The sequence below is a fragment of the Oncorhynchus mykiss genome, chromosome 17, assembly GCF_057628025.1.
Source record: "Oncorhynchus mykiss isolate SJ-2025 chromosome 17, ASM5762802v1, whole genome shotgun sequence".
Classification (NCBI taxonomy): Eukaryota; Metazoa; Chordata; class Actinopteri; order Salmoniformes; family Salmonidae; genus Oncorhynchus; species Oncorhynchus mykiss.
Window position 1 is genome coordinate 3535200 of NC_143038.1, and position 20081 is coordinate 3555280.

The window sequence follows — 20081 nt, forward strand, 5'->3', positions numbered from 1 at the left end:
ACACCCATTGCATTTACTGTCACTTTCAGCAAGTAAAAAATATAACACCTTTAACTATCCCTTTAAGAGAAACTCAAGTCAAAAATAAGAGGAAGGAGTAATGCTTGAGTGATTTATTCAACAGAAATCATTTGGTCCCCTCAACATCAATGAAACGGTCACAACAACATCTTGTATGGGGAGGTGAAGGGGGAACAGGGAGAAGGAACGATAGAATACTTCAGTGAAACAAATACAGAACAGAAAAGTTATCACAAAGGATAACCTTGATAACGAAAACTGGAGGGGGTGAGTTCCATGGGAGTACAACAGACAGACTAAGAGAAGTGCAAACAAACATTGACAGACAGGGTAGTATCCAGAATAGCACCCTATTCCCTATATAGTGCACTACTTTTGACCAGAGTTCATATAAAGTAGTGCACTATATAGGGGATATGCTGCCGTTTCAGACGCAGACCGTGACATACTCACTTCGAGATCCAATTAAATCGCACTATAGTGGAGCCCGATACAAATTAACCAACGACAAAACAATTATTTTTTTCACCTCAGAAATGAACAAGCCCACAATAAACCTCCTTTTACAAGAACCAAAGCTATGCAAAGGTGCATACAGAGTACTTTACCAGTACATGCTGCTTTTTACTGATGTAAGCAAACTTAGGAGAATTGTACCTCTTATTTTAACTCTGCCTTCTGAGATAGTGGACACTGTAGCACCTGGGAGTTAGTTCTAACGTAAAACGCAGTTGTATCTTTCGAGGCCAAACTAAAGTATAATTTAAGTTTTAGTGCACAATTTTAAGGCACCTTTTGTGCCGATTGTCCCTTTGTTAAAGAGAGAAATAAGATTCTGCCCATTGTTCAAACTGGGTCTAACACTTTCGGAAGATTCTGAGCCTTTAAGCCGTTATGCCTCAATATACCGTATCGGAAATCGCTCAAGATTCTGGGAAATCCACCTCCTTGAGTCATGTAATTAGAAACAGGAAGGAAATCTTGGGCGTCAAAACACAAAAGTATAGTAACTAACGAGGAGAATCAAATTAGATGCTAATTTGAAAACACAGTCAACAGGAAAAACACTGACAGGAATCTGAGTAGCCATATTGGCTCTTGGCAAGGAGATCACTATCATGGGCTCTGGCCCAATTTCTCTGGTCTTCAACTGAATCTCCAACACATACAGTAACACTGACAGAAGGAGACATTTTGGATCAAAGGAGATGGACATCAGGGGCCCTGGCCCAATTCTCTGGTATTTTCCGCATCTTCAACACAGTAGCAGCACAAGAGAGAAAACTGCATTTTTCAACATCTGTTCATAGGGATGCTGTTTTCCCCTTACATCAAGTCATGCCTTCTTTCCAAACCATGCTTGTAGGTAGGAACTCTGTCATAACCTGGGGTTGGTTGGTACACTCTCAACACGTAGGATAGGCAACAACAAAAAATAAATCTATAGACAATAACAAGTAAAAATGTTATGTAAAGACGATTGAGGTATGTTATGTCTCCAGTCCAGTCAGTAGACATCCCTTACTAAGCGCCATGGCAGATACAAGCCATTGTAAGAGCCAGGCGTTGTCCAGCGCCGCACGAGGGCCTTTGTCCCTTTGATCCTATCGGGGGCCTCCAGGGGCCCCTCTTGCTGTTTCATGTGTAGCTGGAGCACACAAGTGCCCATCTTTTCTCTCCACTTTTACTAAAAACACCAAGTCTATCTCATTGTTTTAAAAATCAAAAATCCCAGCTCCTCTACTCAACCAGTAGAGACAACACTGAAAATGTAGACAAAAAGCAACAAGGTTGAACAAAAACAACCTTGGGCGTTTCCACAGTAACCAGGAGTGAGGGGGAGGGGTGATGTAAACGTAACCAGGAGTGAGGGGGAGGGGGGGGGGGGTGATGTAAACAATACCTCTAATATATTGTTTCTGTGGAAACAAGACAACTTCAACTAATTTATTTTAAAAAATGCAGTTTACCAACAGTCTGATTTCTGACCTAATAGGTTTACACCATGCATAAAATGTTTGTTTTTATGCACAACATGCATATTACACACCACCTATAAGTTATTCAAGTGTAAACCGCACTCAATCTCTAAAAATACAAAAACAGAAATCATTTCTACTTAGCTTCTGGCAGGAAACAGTGTCATCATATCTTTGTTCACGCTGCCTCCAAGCTTTTTAACACTTGTTCCGAGTATTCAGGGTCTTGGCTTCTGCCTTGCATAAATAACGGCCCAAGGCAGACTGGCCCTCAACCTCGCCAAGAGCTTGTTCAAAACTCTTCACGGAGGAGTCAGAATTCCTTCTCTTTCACACTGTCGGAGACAGCGCTGATTGCGACACCCCATTGAGAACACACAGATACAAGCTTAGATCGATTTGACTGAGACCAGACTGCCGTCAAAGTTACTTCGAAGCCATTTTGGCAGTTTGATCACTCCTGCCATTGACTCGATACTTGAATGAGAAACTGAAAACACCAGCCACATAGGCTACTACTTTATGAAAGCACATAGTCAAGGTGGAACGATGTCTGAGGACTCTAACACTGGACTGTGAACTGAACACAATGCTAAACATTGCCCAAGAGAAAGTTAAAAGAATGAGATGGGCATGGTTACTCAACGATAATTGTCAATACTACCTCCAAAGCTGCCTCAATGGCAAAGCTCAAATATCTTTTATTTTATTTATTTTTTAAACTTCTAGCTGTATGAAGAAGTGCATTTGTCCGATGACAAAATGCAATGGGGACAACACAGCGGAGAGGGCAGTAGACACTTTACGGTTCCTTTCTTGAAACATAGCAAGGCAGTATGAAAATAATGACGTTTCTCTACATATTTATATAGCTTTCCCTCAGAGCTTCCTTGACACATGATATAAAATCCCTATATAAGTTCCCATTTTTAAACAAGTTACTGTATTAAATCTCTGAGGGGTTTTGAGTTGAGGTAAGGGTATTCAGTGGTAAAATAGGCATCTTTTGCGATTTGCAGTGTAAACTCGTGGCTACAGTGCCAACTACCTCAGTATTTGTTGTTGCTGTATTGTGGGGAAGTTCTCTTTCCACTTTCAGAGAATCATGTTTCCAAACAGTTTATCCATAGTATATAATTCACATCTACCACAAAACCTTCCTGGACATGCATTAATCTGACTAAAATTACACGGCTTTGAAAAATGAATGGCTGTTGCAGAAATAACTGCAACAAGAAAATGCATGGCTTTGTGAAGGAACACCTACATCAACACGATGATTGAGTTTGAAAAGATAAAGGGAAAAGGCAAAGAAAGTAAATAACGTCACAGTTGTTGCGAGGGGCATGACTAAAAACAAATCATTATTTTTGGGGCTTTTTACAATTTAGCCGATCAACTCTTCATTTTCGAGATGCGTGTGTGTGATGAATGTGTGTGATGAATGTGTGTGTGTGTGTGGGCGCTTGTTCCAGCATGTGATTGTCAGTGAGTTATCTTAGGGGGCGGCTGTAAAAGAGAAGTTAGCTGCCAGCTTCACTTTATTGCGAGGAGTCCTCTTGCTGGGGCTGTTTTCAATGGACGCTATTTTGCGGGTCACATTCTGTGGAGGCTTGGTAGTCGTAGAAACCAAAACAACAACATTCTGGTTGTTGTCAGTTAGTGGTTCTATAGGCTCAGATGTGTCACAGACAGCAGGAGCTGCTACTTCTTCTGCTACAGCTTCCTCCTCGGGTTTATCAAGCTCTGAAAAACACAATGGCAACACATATCCACAACAGTCCAAGGGAAGATGTCAGCTGTGTGTATAGCGGAGCACGAGTAAGCTTGAAGCTAATGCCTAGGAGGGATAACAGTCTCATTGCACACACAAGACCTGGGTTTGAACCGCGGTTGATCACGTGATCAGCTCACCTGCTGGTGATGGCGTCTGCTCGAAGTGGATGAGGTCAGCCTGTTGGAGAACGAGGTCAGGGTGCAGCTGGGGAGAGGGCAGGCAGGAGGGTACTGGGCCACACAGCAGGTCTACTGGAGAAGTCAGACACAGCAGCTCGGTCTCCACCCCACCAACACCTGAGGGAGAAAAAGAGACTTCATTTCTGCTTCAATGTATAAACAACTATTAAAAAGCCTAAAAACACCTACAAGGCAGAAAGAAGAACATCAAAACATTGGTAATAGTGCCTATGACTCCAGTGGTGTGGTTAGCTACCTGGGCTGTGAGTTCCAGACTCTGTGTAGCTACAGGGGCTGTCTCTCTGGCTGGCCCCGTCCTCAGGCTCCTCTGAGACTGCAGGGCTGGCTCCAGTGGCTCGAGCTGCTGAGGAGAACCAACCAACAGACCATTATTACACTCTTTCCATTACAGAGTAAAACACTGTGCCTTCAAGACACTACCATTTCTGTTCTCATCATACAAGCAAAATACCACGACTTCTGTTCCCATTACATGTCATGTTCAACTTGTCTCGTGTTGAAGGATCATACAACATGATGCCCATGAGATGAACTGATAACAACCCCTTCCCGTATGTTAATACTAAATGCAGGTAAGGACAAAGCCATTTGTTTCCACAGTTCCTGCTGCCAGACGGTTGATTTGTCTTTACCTTTCATATCGTTCTTCAAAACGATAATCCTCTTGTGGCCATGCCCTTTGATCCACACTACCTGCACACAGGCAGAAACAACATCCCATTTAATTACCACAAACCCCATCCATCCGTCACCACAGAGTCTGCTATGGGGGCTAAAGCCGCACAGTGCAGGGACAGAGAAGGCAACTAACCACATTGACTACATCTGCTGCTTCGACAGTGATATCCCCAGTGCAGGTCCATTTGCCGAAGAACTCTTTAGATACAAGCGGTATAAATTCCCATCTTATCATCAACACATCTGTGTATTTCCAACATGTTGTTTAACGAGACGTTTCTTGTCTATCAGCTTTGAATTTGAGAAAAGCACTTAAAAAAAAGAAGTTTTGCCTAATTCTGTACCTGTGGTATGGCGTTGAGCAGGTCGTCTACGCTGACGTGGCCGTAGGAGCGAGGTTGGAGGCCGCGTCCGGTGAACTTGGCATAGGCCCCGGGGAACTCCGTTAGGAAGATCTGGTGGTAGTGGTAGGTGTGGAGCAGGGCACGCACCCTACGGGCAAACTGGTACAAACGGGTGAGTCTAACTCTCTCCTCGCCACGCTCGCCTTCCTCCTCACCCTCACCGTAGAACAGCTAGGGGGGGGGGGGGGGGAGAGAGAAGGGAAGTTATGAGAAACACCAGGGGAGGGCAAACTTTATGGCTCGAGGGCCACATTGTGATTTCAAAATTAAACAAACAGAGAGCCACACACATTTTTCGGGGGGTGGGCCAGAACAGGCAGTTATTTGAAAATGTATAGGTCCATTGTCATTTCAACATATTTTGTCTAGTTTGAGGTTTAAACGTTTTTTTATTTTTTATTACCTGCGGGTCGTAGTTTGCCGACCCTGGTCTAGACTAGACCTACACACAAAGACCTAATGGTCATCATTCCAAATATTTTAACATAACCACAGTATTTCATTCAAAAGGATTGTGCAATATGTCTCAGACAATTACAAAACCCGACTAACACAATGCTACCCAACTTTAAGACCCGGTGAAAAAGCCCTAAAAAAAATGCTTTTCACAGGAATCCATGATCCATCATTCTTCAAATCAGACAAATAGAACTAGAATTAAACATTAGTATAGTATGATATCTCTATGGTCCAGTCCACCGACCTCCACCAGGTAAGGCAGGCTCTTCAGCAGCTCGCTGAGCGAGAGGAAGCCGTATTCACAGGGGTTGAGCTGTACCCCATGTACAGAATGATACAGCAGACTCAAGCCCTCCACGCTGACGGAGCCGTCTCCCTCGTGCTGCCCCAGGCCCATCAGCAGGGACAGGAGCTGGCACGTTAACGAGCGCAGAGACTTCCTGTTGATCAGCTGGACCTCACGGCCGTTAGTGCCGTCCACCACCTGAGGAGTAGATCAAATCAGATGTATTTATAAAAATCCCTTTATACTGCAGCAGGTATCAAAGTGCCTTCAGTTGGAGGTGAGAGATGAACCTTGGCATTCAGAAAACATGGCTGAATCTGGAATTGATGGCTCATTTCCAATATAAAGATGACATTTCAACCCACCAATAAGGGGCCTGCATGCTCAAAATTCATCAAAGCCACTTCAGTGACATCAATTCATATCAAGAAATACTTGTGACTCATCCTTAGGGGCCAAAATAATGTTTACACGAGGTCTTGTATAGCTCAGGATGCTCTTGTTCAGTGTTGGGGTCGACAACCATCAAAACATGCAGTATCACAACCATTTAAATCAGTCTAAATCTATTAAGTACAACAGCCTACTAGATGTATTTGACTGAACTGACTAGAAAGTCCCAACCATACCTTGACGACGTGGCAGAGCTTGACGAGAAGGGCAGGCAGGGAGGAGACGTCGTAGTCCTGGAGCCTCAGGCCGTAGCCGAAGGTCTTGCTGTACTCAGACAGTAGCTGGACAGCAGGCAGGCTGGAGTCTCTCTGGGAACGGAGCATCTTGACCAGCTGGGCAGCCAGGGCCTTCACACGCTCTACTTCTGTTAGGGTCAGCACCTTCTCCTCTCCGCACTCCAACACCTGGGGAGAGAGAGAGGTTCCATAACAAAATGTTCACTCTACTCTAGGAATAACGTTATTTGAACTGATAATAAATTACCCATTAGGACAGAAATGAGATGCACACCAATATTTATTACACACAATTTTTGTGGCTGGTGTTTTGAAAAATAGCTGCTGGGTATGACAGTTTTTACTGTCAGACGTTGCGATTAATTTCCAAATCATTCCAAATTAAGGTAGTGCTCTGGATAAATTGAGGATAAATTTGCAGCACTCTGAAGTCAACAAATAAAAACACACACTCCTCCTGGGACAGAGAATGACTCTGGCCTCCACCCACCACAAGTACGTCGGGGATGGCCTCGAAGAGCTCCATGAGCTTGGTGAAGCCGTAGTAGGCGAGTTTGCACTGGCGTCCGAAGTGGTGGTGGTAGGTAGGGATGAACTTGGAGAAGGCCATGCGACAGTGGGCCTGGTGACGCAGTAGGTCCACCACCTCCTTACCAAACTGCTTGGTCCGCTCCATCTCATCTGATGTACGATCTGAGGGGGACGAGACAAAGGAGGGCAAGAGTTAAAAACCCAGTTTTTATTTTTATTTTTCTATTATATATTTTTAGAAGCCAGTTAGACATGTTCTCTGCTGGATGGCGTCTCCCTGTTGTAATAAACCACGTATTTATACATTTACTTCACCTTCTCTCCTTTTAACTCACCTGGTAATTCCTATTACAGGTCATTTCATTTTTTTGCAATTTTTTTAATTTGCCATTTTTAAAGATTATACAGAAAAACATGAAGGGAAAAACAACCTGATCCCCAACCACATCAACCCCATCCCAAGTAGAACAGGTATTTTCTGACTTAACTGAACAGAGAGAGGATGACAGTGTGGAAAGAGGTTGTGTCAAAAGGCAGTAGGCTGGGTTTAAACCTACTGTACGCCGACACCGTAGAAGTGTACCGAAGGCTGCGGCATTACTGCTACACCAGCCAGGTCACAGTCAGGAGATAGTCAGGCATATGTGTGTGTGTGAAATGCATTACTTTATTCCATGCCCTCCAATGGCAAGGATATTCTTACCCATCTCCAAGGGAATTTCTGGGTTGAATGAGTGAGAAAAAAAATCCAAAACAAAAAAGTGACTAATATTTCACAATTTTCCCCCAGGGATCAAACGTACAACCACAGACACAAACAAGACAACAACCCAACCGTCTGGTCCCAAGTTCAACATATTTTCTAAACAAACGTTACCAATATTTCACATGTCCTTCCTAAAGCTGGGTATGTTCCCCCAAGGGATCAAATGTACTAGAAAGACAGAACAACCCTCTGGTAGTTTATCCATGACCCTGATATCAGACCCATTAGGGTTGCACAATTATTGTTACTTTCCCCAAATCCCAGGTGGAAGTACACTGGGAACAATAACCACGAAAAATACAGAATCCTTTTGGGGAAGTTACCGGAATGTGCATACCCTAAGACCCATACAGAGGGACCTCATCTCACCTCTCTTGGGTACAGAGATGACAGTGTCCAAGTCCTGGTGTGTGATGGTGATGGTGGTGTCAGGGATCTCAGCTAGCAGGTCCATCAGATCACACATCCCATAGTCCAGCACCTGCCAGTCTCTGGAGAAGCACCTGTAGCAATAGGAACACGTTGAATGAACACGCACACAGACAAGGTGCCATTTGACACAGAAAATACACTTCCAAATGAATTCATATAAAACACCATCACAAGTAAAAACACCTCCAAATAAACCAATAGAAACAGAATCCAAACAAAGTCATAAAACAAATACTTTACTGTTAATTAACAATAGCTGACAGGAATGTGCTTAGCTCTTGGGATAGACAACCTGATTGGCTGAGAGCGTGGGAATGGGTGGTCCTCCTATAGAATTGACCAGTGGTTGGTCTGCATGAATTTTAGACTCTTTGGCTAGACGGTATGATTTGCTGAGAGAGTGGCGGAGTGGGCAGTTCCTGGCGGTAGTACTGACCAATGGTAGGCCTGCATGAAGTCCGTGACGGCGACCTGTTTGCTGGCCTGGAACTTGAGCAGTTTGAGTAGGTCCTGGGTGAATCTCTTCACCTGGGCACGGTGGGTCAGGGTCAGCAGACGCTTGGTCCCCATGCCAAGGATCTGGAGTTGAGAGAGGAAGAACAGATTTTACTTCAGGGTCGCCACCACTGCGAGTGTATGCTAGCACTTCCTGCTGCAATAATCTATTAGATATTGTACTAATTGTTTCTGTCAGGGATCTAACCTCAAGGCTGTTGAAGTGTGTAATGAGAAACAAAGTGGGCAAGGCTTTGTCAGAAGGGATAGCAGATGGTCTCCCAGTCTCTTCATTGTGTGTTTGAGCTAGGAAGTCACTAAACTAGCAAGATTAAATGTGATCCATCATGTATCAATTAATTGAGCTTGAGTAACTGCCATCTTTGATTATCTGTGTAATGGAGCGATTTATTAAACTGTGCGTGTATGTATGCATGTATGTATGATACCTGCAGTACGTGAGGCACAGCCTCCAGTAGCTCCAGCAGCTTAGAGTATCCGTAGTCAGAGACCCTACACTGCTTGGCATAGTGGTGGTGGTAGGCAGGTATGAACTTGCTGATGGGCATCAGGTTGCAGGGCTGACCCTTCATCAGGTCAATGAGCTCTCTACTGAACTGGATCAACTGGGGGTTCCCCACCGGGGACTTGCATCGCTGCGTCCACTGGTCTATGACACACACACACAGCAAGAGGTTTTAATGACTTCTATTATGATAGTAGTATGGGTGCAGCTCTGTCTTGGAGTGCTGGTATCTGCGTCAGCAGCACAGCATCCACCTACTAAAAATGTCAGGAAAGCAGTTTTTAGCTCAACATATCGCTGACACAATTCTTATGGCCTCCCGAGTCTCTTCAAGTGTCTTTGAGAACGGTCTTATGCGATAGGGGTCTCCATTGTTAATGAATATAGGGTTTAAATTCTGTAGGTTTGTATTGCTTTTATGAACCCCAGAGGATTCCTCTGCGAGTCTAAATAAAAGGTTTTCAATGTAATTCTCCCCGAGGGTTAGGGCTGAGAGTCAGGTACCTGTGTTGGATGCGGGCGGCTTGTTGTGGATCCACTTGATGACCTTGAAGCCGTTCTGAGCAGTGACGATGTTAATGCCTGGTATACAGGTGATGAGGTGCTCCAAGGGGACACTCCCCTCCTCCTCCCCCTCTTCAGACACCACCAGGGGGCCCAACTCTGATGCATAGCACTCTAAGAAACTGAAGTCACAGGAAAGCAAAATTAATATTCATGAAACACAAAATCTAGTAACATTTACAGTGTTATAGGAAATTCCAAATGGCCATTGTACTCCATTTGTATGAAATGGGTTTTAGAAATATTGTTTTGCTTAATTAAAAAAGTTGGTTACCTGAGCAGGGGCAGGGTTCCCTCATGGGACTGTAGCAGACAGTGGACCTGGGAGGCCAGGGTCTTCAGAGACACCACCACAAAAGGAATCTTATATGAGTCTGGGTCAAAGTCTGCCTCACTACAGGGGGGGACAGAGAGAGATCGAGCTCTTATGAAATACTTTTCCAAAAAGAGTCCTGTAAGATTACATAAATGTGAGTGAGTGTGTGTGTGTGTGTGTGTGTGTGCGTGCGCATATGGGTCTTTCAGTCTATCCCTACCTGAAGTTCTGCTGTGTGTAGTGGTAACTGCAGACAGGCTCGTGGTACTCCAACTGTTCAAACACCACAGGACTACCATTAGCCGAGGACCCCTCCAGGGACTGAGACGACCCCAGAGGGCTCTGCCTGGCCTGGCTACTGGGGAGGAGACACACCAGCCTGCCTCCACCCTGCTCCCTCACCGCCACAACCTCTTGTAGTCTGTATAGGTCGCTCACCACCAGCTTACGACCAAATCTAGGGAGAGGTGGAAAGGAATTAATAAAGAACATCGACAGCCTTTATTTAGCCTCCATTTACACAGGCAGCCCAATTCGGATCTTTCCCCCCCACTGATTGGTCTTTTAACCAATCAAATCTTATTGGTCAAAAGACCAATTAGTGAGAAAAAAAAGATCAGGGCCCGTTTCCCAAAAGCATCTTAAGAATAAGTTCATTAGAACCATAGGATCCCATAGCTCTGTTGAACTTAGCATTAAGATGCTTTTGGGAAAAAGTGTAAACGCAGCCACAGTACTTAACATTGCATAGGACTAACTCCTACAGAGGTGGAGGGAGGTTGAGTGATGAGGAGGAGAGAAGCAACATGACTCACCTTTTCTCGTAGATTTCAGTGAACTTGAAAAGGGGAAGACAGCTGGCTGGCGCGTCCTGGAGAATCTGGAAGATTTCAGAGCTGTAGAAAGAGGAAACCTTTTCATACCATCCGAATCCATCTCAAACCAGGTACAAATCATGTGTTGGCGACATTTAAAAAAGGATGGTGCCGAGTTCCCTGATCGAAGACATGAAACTGCCAAATGATGTGACACGCATGGGAGAGAGTACTACCTCAATGTTAGCTGTGCTGTACATACCGGAGCATGGCTAGAGACTTGTTGCCGGCCCCGGTGATGAGGGAGACGTGGATGCGTTTGCTTCCTATCTTGTAGCGGTGCAGGCTGCTCACAGCACTGATGGCCTGCTGTAGGGAGACGAACTGGACGGTGGCCTTCAGCTGGTAGTCTGTGTGGGGACTCAGCTCTACGCCTTTAACCTGGAGAGAGACACGCACGTTAGCTTTTCATGTCGTCTACAGAGTCCGCGAATGACGCACAAGCAATTTGACCTCATTGTGACAGTGAAATCCCATCGCCTTCCTCAATGACATTGCAATAGGGCAGGGTTTTCCAAACTTGGTCCTCAGGACCCCAAGTTTTGATTTTTGCCCCAACACTACACAGCTGATTCAAATAGTCAACTAATCATCAAGCGTTGATCATTTGAATCAGCTGTGTAGTGTTTGGGCAAGATTCCAAAACATGCACCCCTTGGGGTCCCAAGGGCAGAGTTTGGGAAACGCTGGCATAGAGTGCAGTCTACCATATAAATACTACAGAGCACTTTTTGCACAAGCACACACAGCCGCATCAGAAAATGACAGAATAGGTTGAACCAATGACACTAAACTACTAAATCCTGACCTCGCCATCTTGCTATTTAGCCTCAAATGGGAGACAGATTAAAGCTCTATTCATCTATAATGAATAGCATCAGAATACTGTCTGTACAGGACTCACCCGTCCGTGTCTGGAGAAGGCGTCGTGCAGGCTCTGCTGCAGCTCCTTACGGGACATCCTGTAGTCCAGGTTGGCCACCTGTAAGTCTGCCCCGTCCGAGAAGGGCTCCGAGGCCTGTGGGCCCACAGGCAGACAGGGGCTACTGCTGCCCCGGGGAGGAGGGCCTATTAGGGGGGAGGAGCGGCTCGACATGCAGGGGGATCCACTCCTGGAGCAGAGAGAAAGTTGAGTTGAGTGGGTTGGTTGGCAGCACCATAGGAAGGTATAGATTGAAATGTCCTGACCAAATCATCAAAGTGTCAGATATTTGTGTAGCTTAATGAGGTTACTTTAAGACGATTCGTGCAGGAAATTTTAAAAATAATTTGGGGGATATTCCCTTGCATTGTTTTTTGGGGGATAAAAAAGGCTGAAGTTAAAACCAAGGCATACACTGACGTCTCTCCTCGCCTAAAGACTGCTTACAGGGTAAAGAAACAAAGAAACGGGTAATTCTGTAGTGTCTGATGGTCTCACCGTGAGGACCAGGAGCCTTGGGAGAGGCCCTGTGGCTGGGGGAGGACCGAGGCGCTAAAGGTCTTGTGCAGGGTCAGCTTGCTGAAGGCTGAGGGTGTGCTGATCTGGAACTCTCCAGAGCTCCGGTCCACATGACGCTCAGAGTCCGATGCACTGCGGGGGCTGGAGAGGTCCCTCCTGATGGGACATTAACTCGAAGTTTAAAGATTATGGCATACTCAGCTCTCTGAAAACAACAACTGCATGTGAGAGTTTTAGGCATCACCTCAGCTCCAGTAGTTTCAGCACAAGCCACCTCATTTAGAAACAGCTGCTTATTAATTCCTACATCTGCCTATGTGTTCTACACTTCCTTGGGTCGATGGAGGCCTCTATAACAGGGATACTTTTTGCAGGCCATTTTACAATATTGAAGGTAAAAACACATACAAGCCTGTGGGAACCAACTGTGATGGAACCATCTAAAAATTGGTACATTTGTTCTTTCTTCATTTTAGTCTGAAAGGGGCCCTGGTGTCCATAGAGTACCTCCTGCAGCTGAACATAGACTCTCCTATGAGGCCGGCCTTGATGGGGTGTTGCTGGGACGGCCCCTCTCCGTTGCTGTGGGGGGAGGAGTTGCGCTGGCCTTTCTCCAGGGGGAAACCCCCAATCTTGGGCTTGGTCTCCAGTCCACCTAGCTCCTGCACCAGGGGGACAACCAAAATGTAACTAGATATGTAGTGGTGAATGTATTAGAATAGCCATCAGCTTGGCAGAATGGATGTGAAGTGGAAGAGGCTAATAAATAAACAATAGAGCTGAGAGGAAGTGGTCCTTCAGAATGCTGGTGATTTTTTACCAAAGCTATTTATTCAAATCAGAGCTATACGTTTCCCCCACTGTTATTATTCAACCTCTTGTATTGTCATACCTCTGACATTATCATCACCATTCTGCAGTCTTCCCCTCAGCTCTATTGTCGGGTGGAGACAAAGCAACGGAGCAGCAGAATAAAAAGAGCAGAGATCAAAGTAACACATCAAAAGCGTAGAGAAAGAGACCATAAAAAAATAGACTGTTACGGCCGGCAGGACAGGAAGCGATTACAAACAGAAGCGGGATTCTGACGAGACGAGGCGTGGGATAGAGCAAAGATGTGGGAGAGAGAGATATGCAATCATTAGATGAAACTTTGATCGAGGCATTAATTGACGCGATGAAAAAAAAAAAAAAAGGCTCAACCAGACATTATATGAAGCACAGGACAAAGTGTTAAAAAAGCATGAAATGTTGAACAAAGCACAGAAACAGACCAGGCACTACATGAAGCATGGGATGAAGCATGGCTATAGTTTAAAAACCACAGGTTAGCGCAGGCAGAGTGGAGGACATGGACAGGGTTAGGGGAGGACAGGCAGAACGCGGGATGGGGGGACGGCAGGATGCTGCTGACCTGAGGAAGGGTTCTGGTTTGGAGGGGAACGGGGAAAGGTGTCCCCCCGCTCCCCCTCCTGGGGCTGTAGGGCCTCTCAGGCACCGGAACGGAGAGGGGGAGCGAGGATTCCCTCTCTCTCTGACACTCACGCCTCACACGCCTTTTCCTCCTAGGGGAGCGCAACTTCTCCAGGGGAAGGAAGGAAAAAGAGGAGGAGGGAAGAGGTTGAACTGGAAGCGGAGGTGAAGTCTCAGATGAGGGTGATGATGGGGTCGGGTCATTCCCCTCAGTGGACGGAGCTGAGAAGGAGAGGGTGATGCGCCGGCCGAACACGTCCTCGTTCACCATGCGCTTGCGGGCGCGCTCCGCCGCTTCCTGCGAGCCGAAGCGGAGGACGGCGGTGCCGGTGGCCATGGAGACGCCAAGCACCTTGCCCCCGCAGTTGTCCGAGAGGCGGCGCAGGCGGTTGCCCACGCTCTTGCCGTCGCAGCCCGTCGGCAGGTTGTACACATAGAGCAGGTTGAAACCGAGCTGGTGGGGGGAGGAGAGGAGGGAAAGAGAGAAGAGGGGACCGCTCTGGGTTTACGTTTTTGAACATTCTTTGGAAATGTGTTTTGAAATGACAAGAGGTTTACATGGTCGGAGTCTTGTAATTCGTAGCATTACACTACTGAAGATCACACTGTAGAACGAGAGGGAAGACACAGGACCCGTGTGGCTCAGTTGGTAGAGCATGGCACTTGCAAGGCCAGGGTTGTGGGTTCGATTCCCACAGAGGGACCAGTATGGCCAAATATGAAAATGTAAGTCGCTCTGGATAAGAGCTTCTGCTAAATGACTCAAAAGTCAAATGTAAAGAGGTCTAGAACCATTGGAAGAGTAAAGGGAAGATTTCAGATCGCCCAGAAGTAATGCCTAAAGGGCAGATATCTGATGTCTCTGAGCAACCAGTCAGAGTATTTATTGAAAAGTGAACTTCTGACATTCTGCAATATGGATTACATATATCAATTAAGCATCTCTGAAGCCTACCTGTGATTTGACAGTCTGTCTGGGCGGCAGGTCGGCTACCATCTCTTCAAAGGCCACGTGGCGGTGGGCGTGCTGCAGCAGGGCGTCCGACGTCTGACCGCTCTTATGGACCAGGTTCACCTGGAAACCATGGCGATGCCGGAGATCACTCAGCTCGCTGGCAAAGTTCACGTCGGCTGCGAAACGGATTCGGAACCGGGGTTAACTACATAGGTATGGAGTGGACGAATGAAATGAATGAAAAACAGTTTTAACATTCATAATGTAAAATGAGCATACGCACAGGAGACTAGCACCACAGTAGCAGGGGCAGTGTGTGTTTCTGCAAAGCGCCGCAGGCTCTGACGAAGCTTGTCGTCCGCAGCGTTCTTGGCGGTAGCGTTAATGTGCGCTACCGTCACCTGGGGAAATTTTTTTACCAGAAGACTATCAGACATTGCTCATTTAGGTAGAGTCAGAGACTGAAGAATAGAGTGGAACACTTTACCAGCTGAGGGAATCAGATCACACACAGGTTACCTGGCAGTTGTTGAGCTCCTGGATGACGGCCTTGTTCTCCTTGCTGATGTCACAGACGCAGATGAACTCTGCCTCTCTGTGGCCCTGGAAGAAGTGGCTGCGGAGGCGCTGGACCACAGCTGCAGCAGAGCGACCGCTGGGAACGCAGCAGTTCTCGATGTCCCAGAAAACACCCACCGGAGGGATGTTCTCAGGACCTTCTGGAGAACCTTGGGGGGGGGGGGGGGGGGGGGGGGGCGACAACAAACGTGTTCAGAAATTGAGCATAACTGGGAGGTGCTGCATATCTCTAGTAGAGGTCGACCGATTAAATCGGAATGGCCGATTAATTAGGGCCGATTTCAAGTTTTTATAACAATCGGAAATCGGTATATATGGGCGCCATTTGCAGATTTTTTAAAAACACCTTTATTTAATCTTTAATTTGGCAAGTCAGTTAAGATCACATTCTTATTGTCAATGACGGCCTAGAAACGGTGGGTTAACTGCCTCGTTCAGGGGCAGAACGGCAGATTTTCATCTTGTCAGATCGGGGGATCCAATCTTGCAACCTTACAGTTCGTTGCACTCCATAAGGAGACTGCCTGTTACGCAAATGCAGTAAGCCAAGGTAAGTTGCTAGCTAGCATTAAACATATCTTGTAAAAAAAACAATCATAATCACTAGTTAACTACACATGGTTGATGATATTACTAGATATTATCTAGCGTGTCCTGCGTTGTATATAATCTGACTGAGCATACAAGCAAGTATCTAAGTATCTGACTGAGCGGTGGTAGGCAGAAGCAGGCGTGTAAACATTAATTCAAACAGCCCTCTCATGCGTTTTGCCAGCAGCTCTTCGTTGTGAGTCAAGCATTGCGCTGTTTATGACTTCAAGCCTATCAACTCCCGAGATGAGGCTGGTGTAACCGAAGTGAAATGGCTGGCTAGTTAGCGCGCGCTAATAGCGTTTCAAACTGCACTCACTCTGAGCATTGGTGGTTGTTTCCCTTGCTCTGCATGGGTAACCCTGCTTCGATGTGGTGGCTGTTGTCGTGGTGTTGATGGTTCGAGCCCAGGGAGGAGCGAGGAGAGGGACGGAAGCTATACTGTTACACTGGCAATACTAAAGTGACTATAAGAACATCCAATAGTCAACGGTTAATTTAATACAAACGGTATAGAGGGAAATAGTCCTATAATTCCTATAATAACTACAACCTAAAACTTCTTACCTGGGAATATTGAAGACTCATGTTAAAAGGAGCCACCAGCTTTCATATGTTCTCATGTTCTGAGCAAGGAACTGAAATGTTAGCTTTCTTACAAAGCACATATTGCACTTTTACTTTCTTCTCCAACACTTTGTTTTTGCATTATTTAAACCAAATTGAACATGTTTCATTATTTACTTGAGGCTAAATAGATTTTATTGATGTAATATACTAAGTTAAAATAAGTGTTCATTCAGTATTGTTGTAATTGTCATTATTACAAATACAAATACAAAAAAATATATAAATATCGGCGTTGAAAAATCATAATCGGTCGACCTCTAGTCTCTAGTGAGAATTGTTTTTGAGAAAAATGTTGGTACAGTGTGCCCTTCTGAACACGACTGGCATCATTACAGTGATACATACCATACTTTGTTGCAGATTTGCCCAGGCTGGAACCCAGCAGTAGCCGGCCATCGGACGAGGTTCCACAGCCGTTACACACAGGGATGGGCACTGAGGACGACTGGGCCAGGGGCAGAGGAATGTTAGGCCACAACTTGTCTGCAGGCTGAACACGTGGAAAGAACAAGTTATAATTCTGTAGTCAGACAAAACAACTCATGTCTTCAAATGTTGTAATATTGTAGAGTCAGGGATGGGCAAAGAGTCATTTCCAAATGATGGGCAAATGACACAAATTGTAACTTGTATGCATGTAACTGAACAAAGTACTGCCCGTTCCTGTATACAAGTGACACCCAATCCAATAGAGTGCCACCACCACAGTGAACAAAGAGAATTCCACCAACCTTCGTCAAACAATCCCGGCAGTAGTGCGCCCCGGTGCGACAAACTGTGCGTTCAAGATTGAAGTGCATAGCATTAGAAGAACAGATATGTCCCGAGGTGGGTATGTGGGGGTCACTGTGTGCTGCCAATGATCTCTGGACCCCCAGAGTGGCAGGGTTGTAATCACCACCACTGGGGTAATACCCAGCGGGAGTACCCAGGTTACAAGTCCTATGGTGGGGGGTAGAGAGGGTGGCGGAGGTGGTATTGAATTTAGACTCGTTGTAGGGTAAAGGGATGGAGGGGTAAGAGTGGAGAGGTCTGAGAAGGCCTCCTGTACAGCAGGAGCATGGTAGGTGGGAGTGAGACTGAAAGGATAGGGGCTGGGACGTGGTGTCTACAGAGGGGATGTGGAGTTTGTAGCTCCCAGAGGGGAGTAGCGTGGCTCTGGCATCCCCTCCACCAAGGCTGGGGAAGTGCGGGTGTGAGTTGAGGGTGGTTGGCGTTATTTGACTGGCTCCTAGCCTGCTGAAAGAGGCTTCCTGAGAACTTGGAGGGAGGTAGAGTGGGACACCACTGCTGACACCGACACCACTACTAATACTAGCGCTACCTCCACCACTAACAACCCCATAACCACCCCAACCTAATGGGTCTGTGCTGCAGTGCTCACAGTGAGTGCACACGCTTACTTTGGGACTACCCCCCTGTTGTGGTAGTTGTTGGAGTGAGTCTTGCGGAAGAGGAGACAGACAGGGGGGGGGAAGAGGGAGGGGGGCGAGGGGGAAGGGCTGGGAGGCAGCGGTATGATGCGGAGGAGGAGGCAGATCTTTCAGCTCCAATACTGGCTTTCTGTTGTCCATGTAATCGTTCTGAGAAAAGAAGTTAAAACAAAAAGGTTATTTCTAAACTAAAATGTTATTTCTAAACTAAACAAAAAGGTTATTTCTAAACTAAACAAACAAAAAGGTTATTTCTCAGCATTATCATTTCATGCTTACTACTTATTTTTGTACTTTTTTATTTGCCATTTGATTCCTGATTGATATTGTACGGCATTGTTGAGGAGAGTTAGTAAGCATTTCCCTGAGCAGTGCTCACGTGACCAATAAACGTTGATTTGATGGGGAAATGTATTCTAGGTTTACCCTGACCCATCTTTGTACAACTTACACCTCAGCTCTACTACACACGTGGCGTTGCATTGCCTTCAGCGCCATGTCAATGTGACTTTCTACCTGCTACACAGAACATTGTTTTGAGAGCGGAGAGTCTTATTTTCCCCTACTGTACCATATTCATAGATTATGCACAAGTACAATAGCTTTGGTCCAGGTTTTTGCAGGTACTCATGAAATTATTGCTAGTGGTTGTACCAAATGATCCTCCAATTACACAAGCTGATTTTGGTAGCTAGCTAGTAGCTTCTTGACTTCATAAATCTTAGTACAATAACCAGTGGTGTATAGTCGAGGGCATATGCAACCAAAAATCAACCTTTTTCACTCGAGAATTGAACCTCTGCGATTCTTGAGCTTGGAGGCTGCCGTTGGACGGGAGACAAAGGCGAGCGCAACGCGGCAGTATAGCAGCTTTCATTGACGTCAAAGGAAGCATTTCCTCAATGGCTGATGGCAATGCTGGATGCCCGATGTCTATAGCATAGCAGAGCCGTAAGATGGTAGAGAAAACGAGGTTGATGAATGTAAGCCAGTTCACTGATAAGAGTAAAGAGATGTGTGCCTAACACGTCAGATAGTGGCCTTGGGAGGATTCACGATATGTAATAAGAGGAACTATCATTCTAGAACAACCAAGTTCAGGAATAAACAGTCTCTGGCTTTTGAAGCCTATCTAAAATGACTGGAGGCAGCAATGTACATAGTTATGACTAAAATGCTACATTTCACTATTATGTTTGTAACCTTTTTTAACTTTCATTTAAAAAAAAGGCAAGTAGTTTAAAGAACAAATTCTTATTTACAATAACGGCCTACCCCGGCCAAACCCTCCTCTGACGGCGGTGGGCCAATTGTGCACCACCTTATGGGACTCCCGATCACGGCCGGTTGTGACACAGCTCGGGATCGAACCCGGGTCTCTAATGACGCCTCTAGCGCCTTAGACTGCTGCGCCACTCAGGATCTATAAATCCTCTTTTATTACACAGACTTCACTCTCCACAATTCACACACTGCTTCCTCTCAAAGCTTCAAATTAATTGGTCCCTCCATGTTGAAATCAGTATCTTCCATGTCTACCCCTAATAATACGATTGATTAGAGCTGGGAAGAGAAACCACAAATTGACACCGACCACTTATCGTGGACATTTAGCTGATATCGTTCATTACCTGATAGGGACTTATTAAATAAGTTTGCTTATGTGGGCGATTGTCAATGGGACAATTGATAGCTACACCATTTAAAGTAGTAGTAACTTTAACTTATTTGGGATAGGGGGCGGTATTTTGACGTCCGGATGAAAAGCGTGCCCAAAGTAAACTGCCTGCTACTCAGGCCCAGAAGCTAGGATATGCATATAATTGGTAGATTTGGATAGAAAACACTCTAAAGTTTCTAAAACTGTTAAAATAATGTCTGTGAGTATAACATAACTGAAATGGCAGGCGAAACCCCGAGGACAAACCATCACCCCCCCCCCCTACCACTTTTATAATAGGGCGAAATCGTGCCCGATTGC

At 45.7% G+C, this 20081-nt stretch overlaps 1 protein-coding gene across 16 annotated transcripts in view; it reads right to left on the minus strand.

Annotated features, from left to right (window-relative positions):
• Nucleotides 1-98: 98 nt before the first annotated feature.
• Nucleotides 99-20081, minus strand: part of LOC110493497 (meiosis regulator and mRNA stability factor 1) — a 23619-nt gene continuing 3636 nt past the window's right edge. For 4 of the 16 annotated variants that reach the window (XM_090204538.1, XM_036949395.2, XM_036949401.2 and 1 more), the window contains 26 exons: nucleotides 17399-18250; nucleotides 17013-17157; nucleotides 16357-16416; nucleotides 15387-15595; nucleotides 15151-15268; nucleotides 14868-15043; nucleotides 13854-14366; nucleotides 12947-13101; nucleotides 12419-12595; nucleotides 11903-12110; nucleotides 11201-11379; nucleotides 10939-11019; nucleotides 10344-10580; nucleotides 10082-10201; nucleotides 9748-9929; nucleotides 9167-9387; nucleotides 8659-8801; nucleotides 8160-8293; nucleotides 6984-7186; nucleotides 6434-6661; nucleotides 5763-6002; nucleotides 5000-5230; nucleotides 4610-4670; nucleotides 4213-4320; nucleotides 3915-4073; nucleotides 99-3746 (listed from right to left, as the gene is read on the minus strand). In XM_090204538.1, coding sequence (XP_090060664.1) covers nucleotides 3499-3746; nucleotides 3915-4073; nucleotides 4213-4320; nucleotides 4610-4670; nucleotides 5000-5230; nucleotides 5763-6002; nucleotides 6434-6661; nucleotides 6984-7186; nucleotides 8160-8293; nucleotides 8659-8801; nucleotides 9167-9387; nucleotides 9748-9929; nucleotides 10082-10201; nucleotides 10344-10580; nucleotides 10939-11019; nucleotides 11201-11379; nucleotides 11903-12110; nucleotides 12419-12595; nucleotides 12947-13101; nucleotides 13854-14366; nucleotides 14868-15043; nucleotides 15151-15268; nucleotides 15387-15595; nucleotides 16357-16416; nucleotides 17013-17157; nucleotides 17399-18250 — 5388 coding nt within the window. In that variant the 3' untranslated portion in view covers nucleotides 99-3498. The remainder of the gene's footprint in view (nucleotides 3747-3914; nucleotides 4074-4212; nucleotides 4321-4609; nucleotides 4671-4999; nucleotides 5231-5762; nucleotides 6003-6433; nucleotides 6662-6983; nucleotides 7187-8159; nucleotides 8294-8658; nucleotides 8802-9166; nucleotides 9388-9747; nucleotides 9930-10081; nucleotides 10202-10343; nucleotides 10581-10938; nucleotides 11020-11200; nucleotides 11380-11902; nucleotides 12111-12418; nucleotides 12596-12946; nucleotides 13102-13853; nucleotides 14367-14867; nucleotides 15044-15150; nucleotides 15269-15386; nucleotides 15596-16356; nucleotides 16417-17012; nucleotides 17158-17398; nucleotides 18251-20081) is intronic. The other 12 variants (XM_036949400.2, XM_090204547.1, XM_090204545.1 and 9 more) reach the window with 6 other exon arrangements.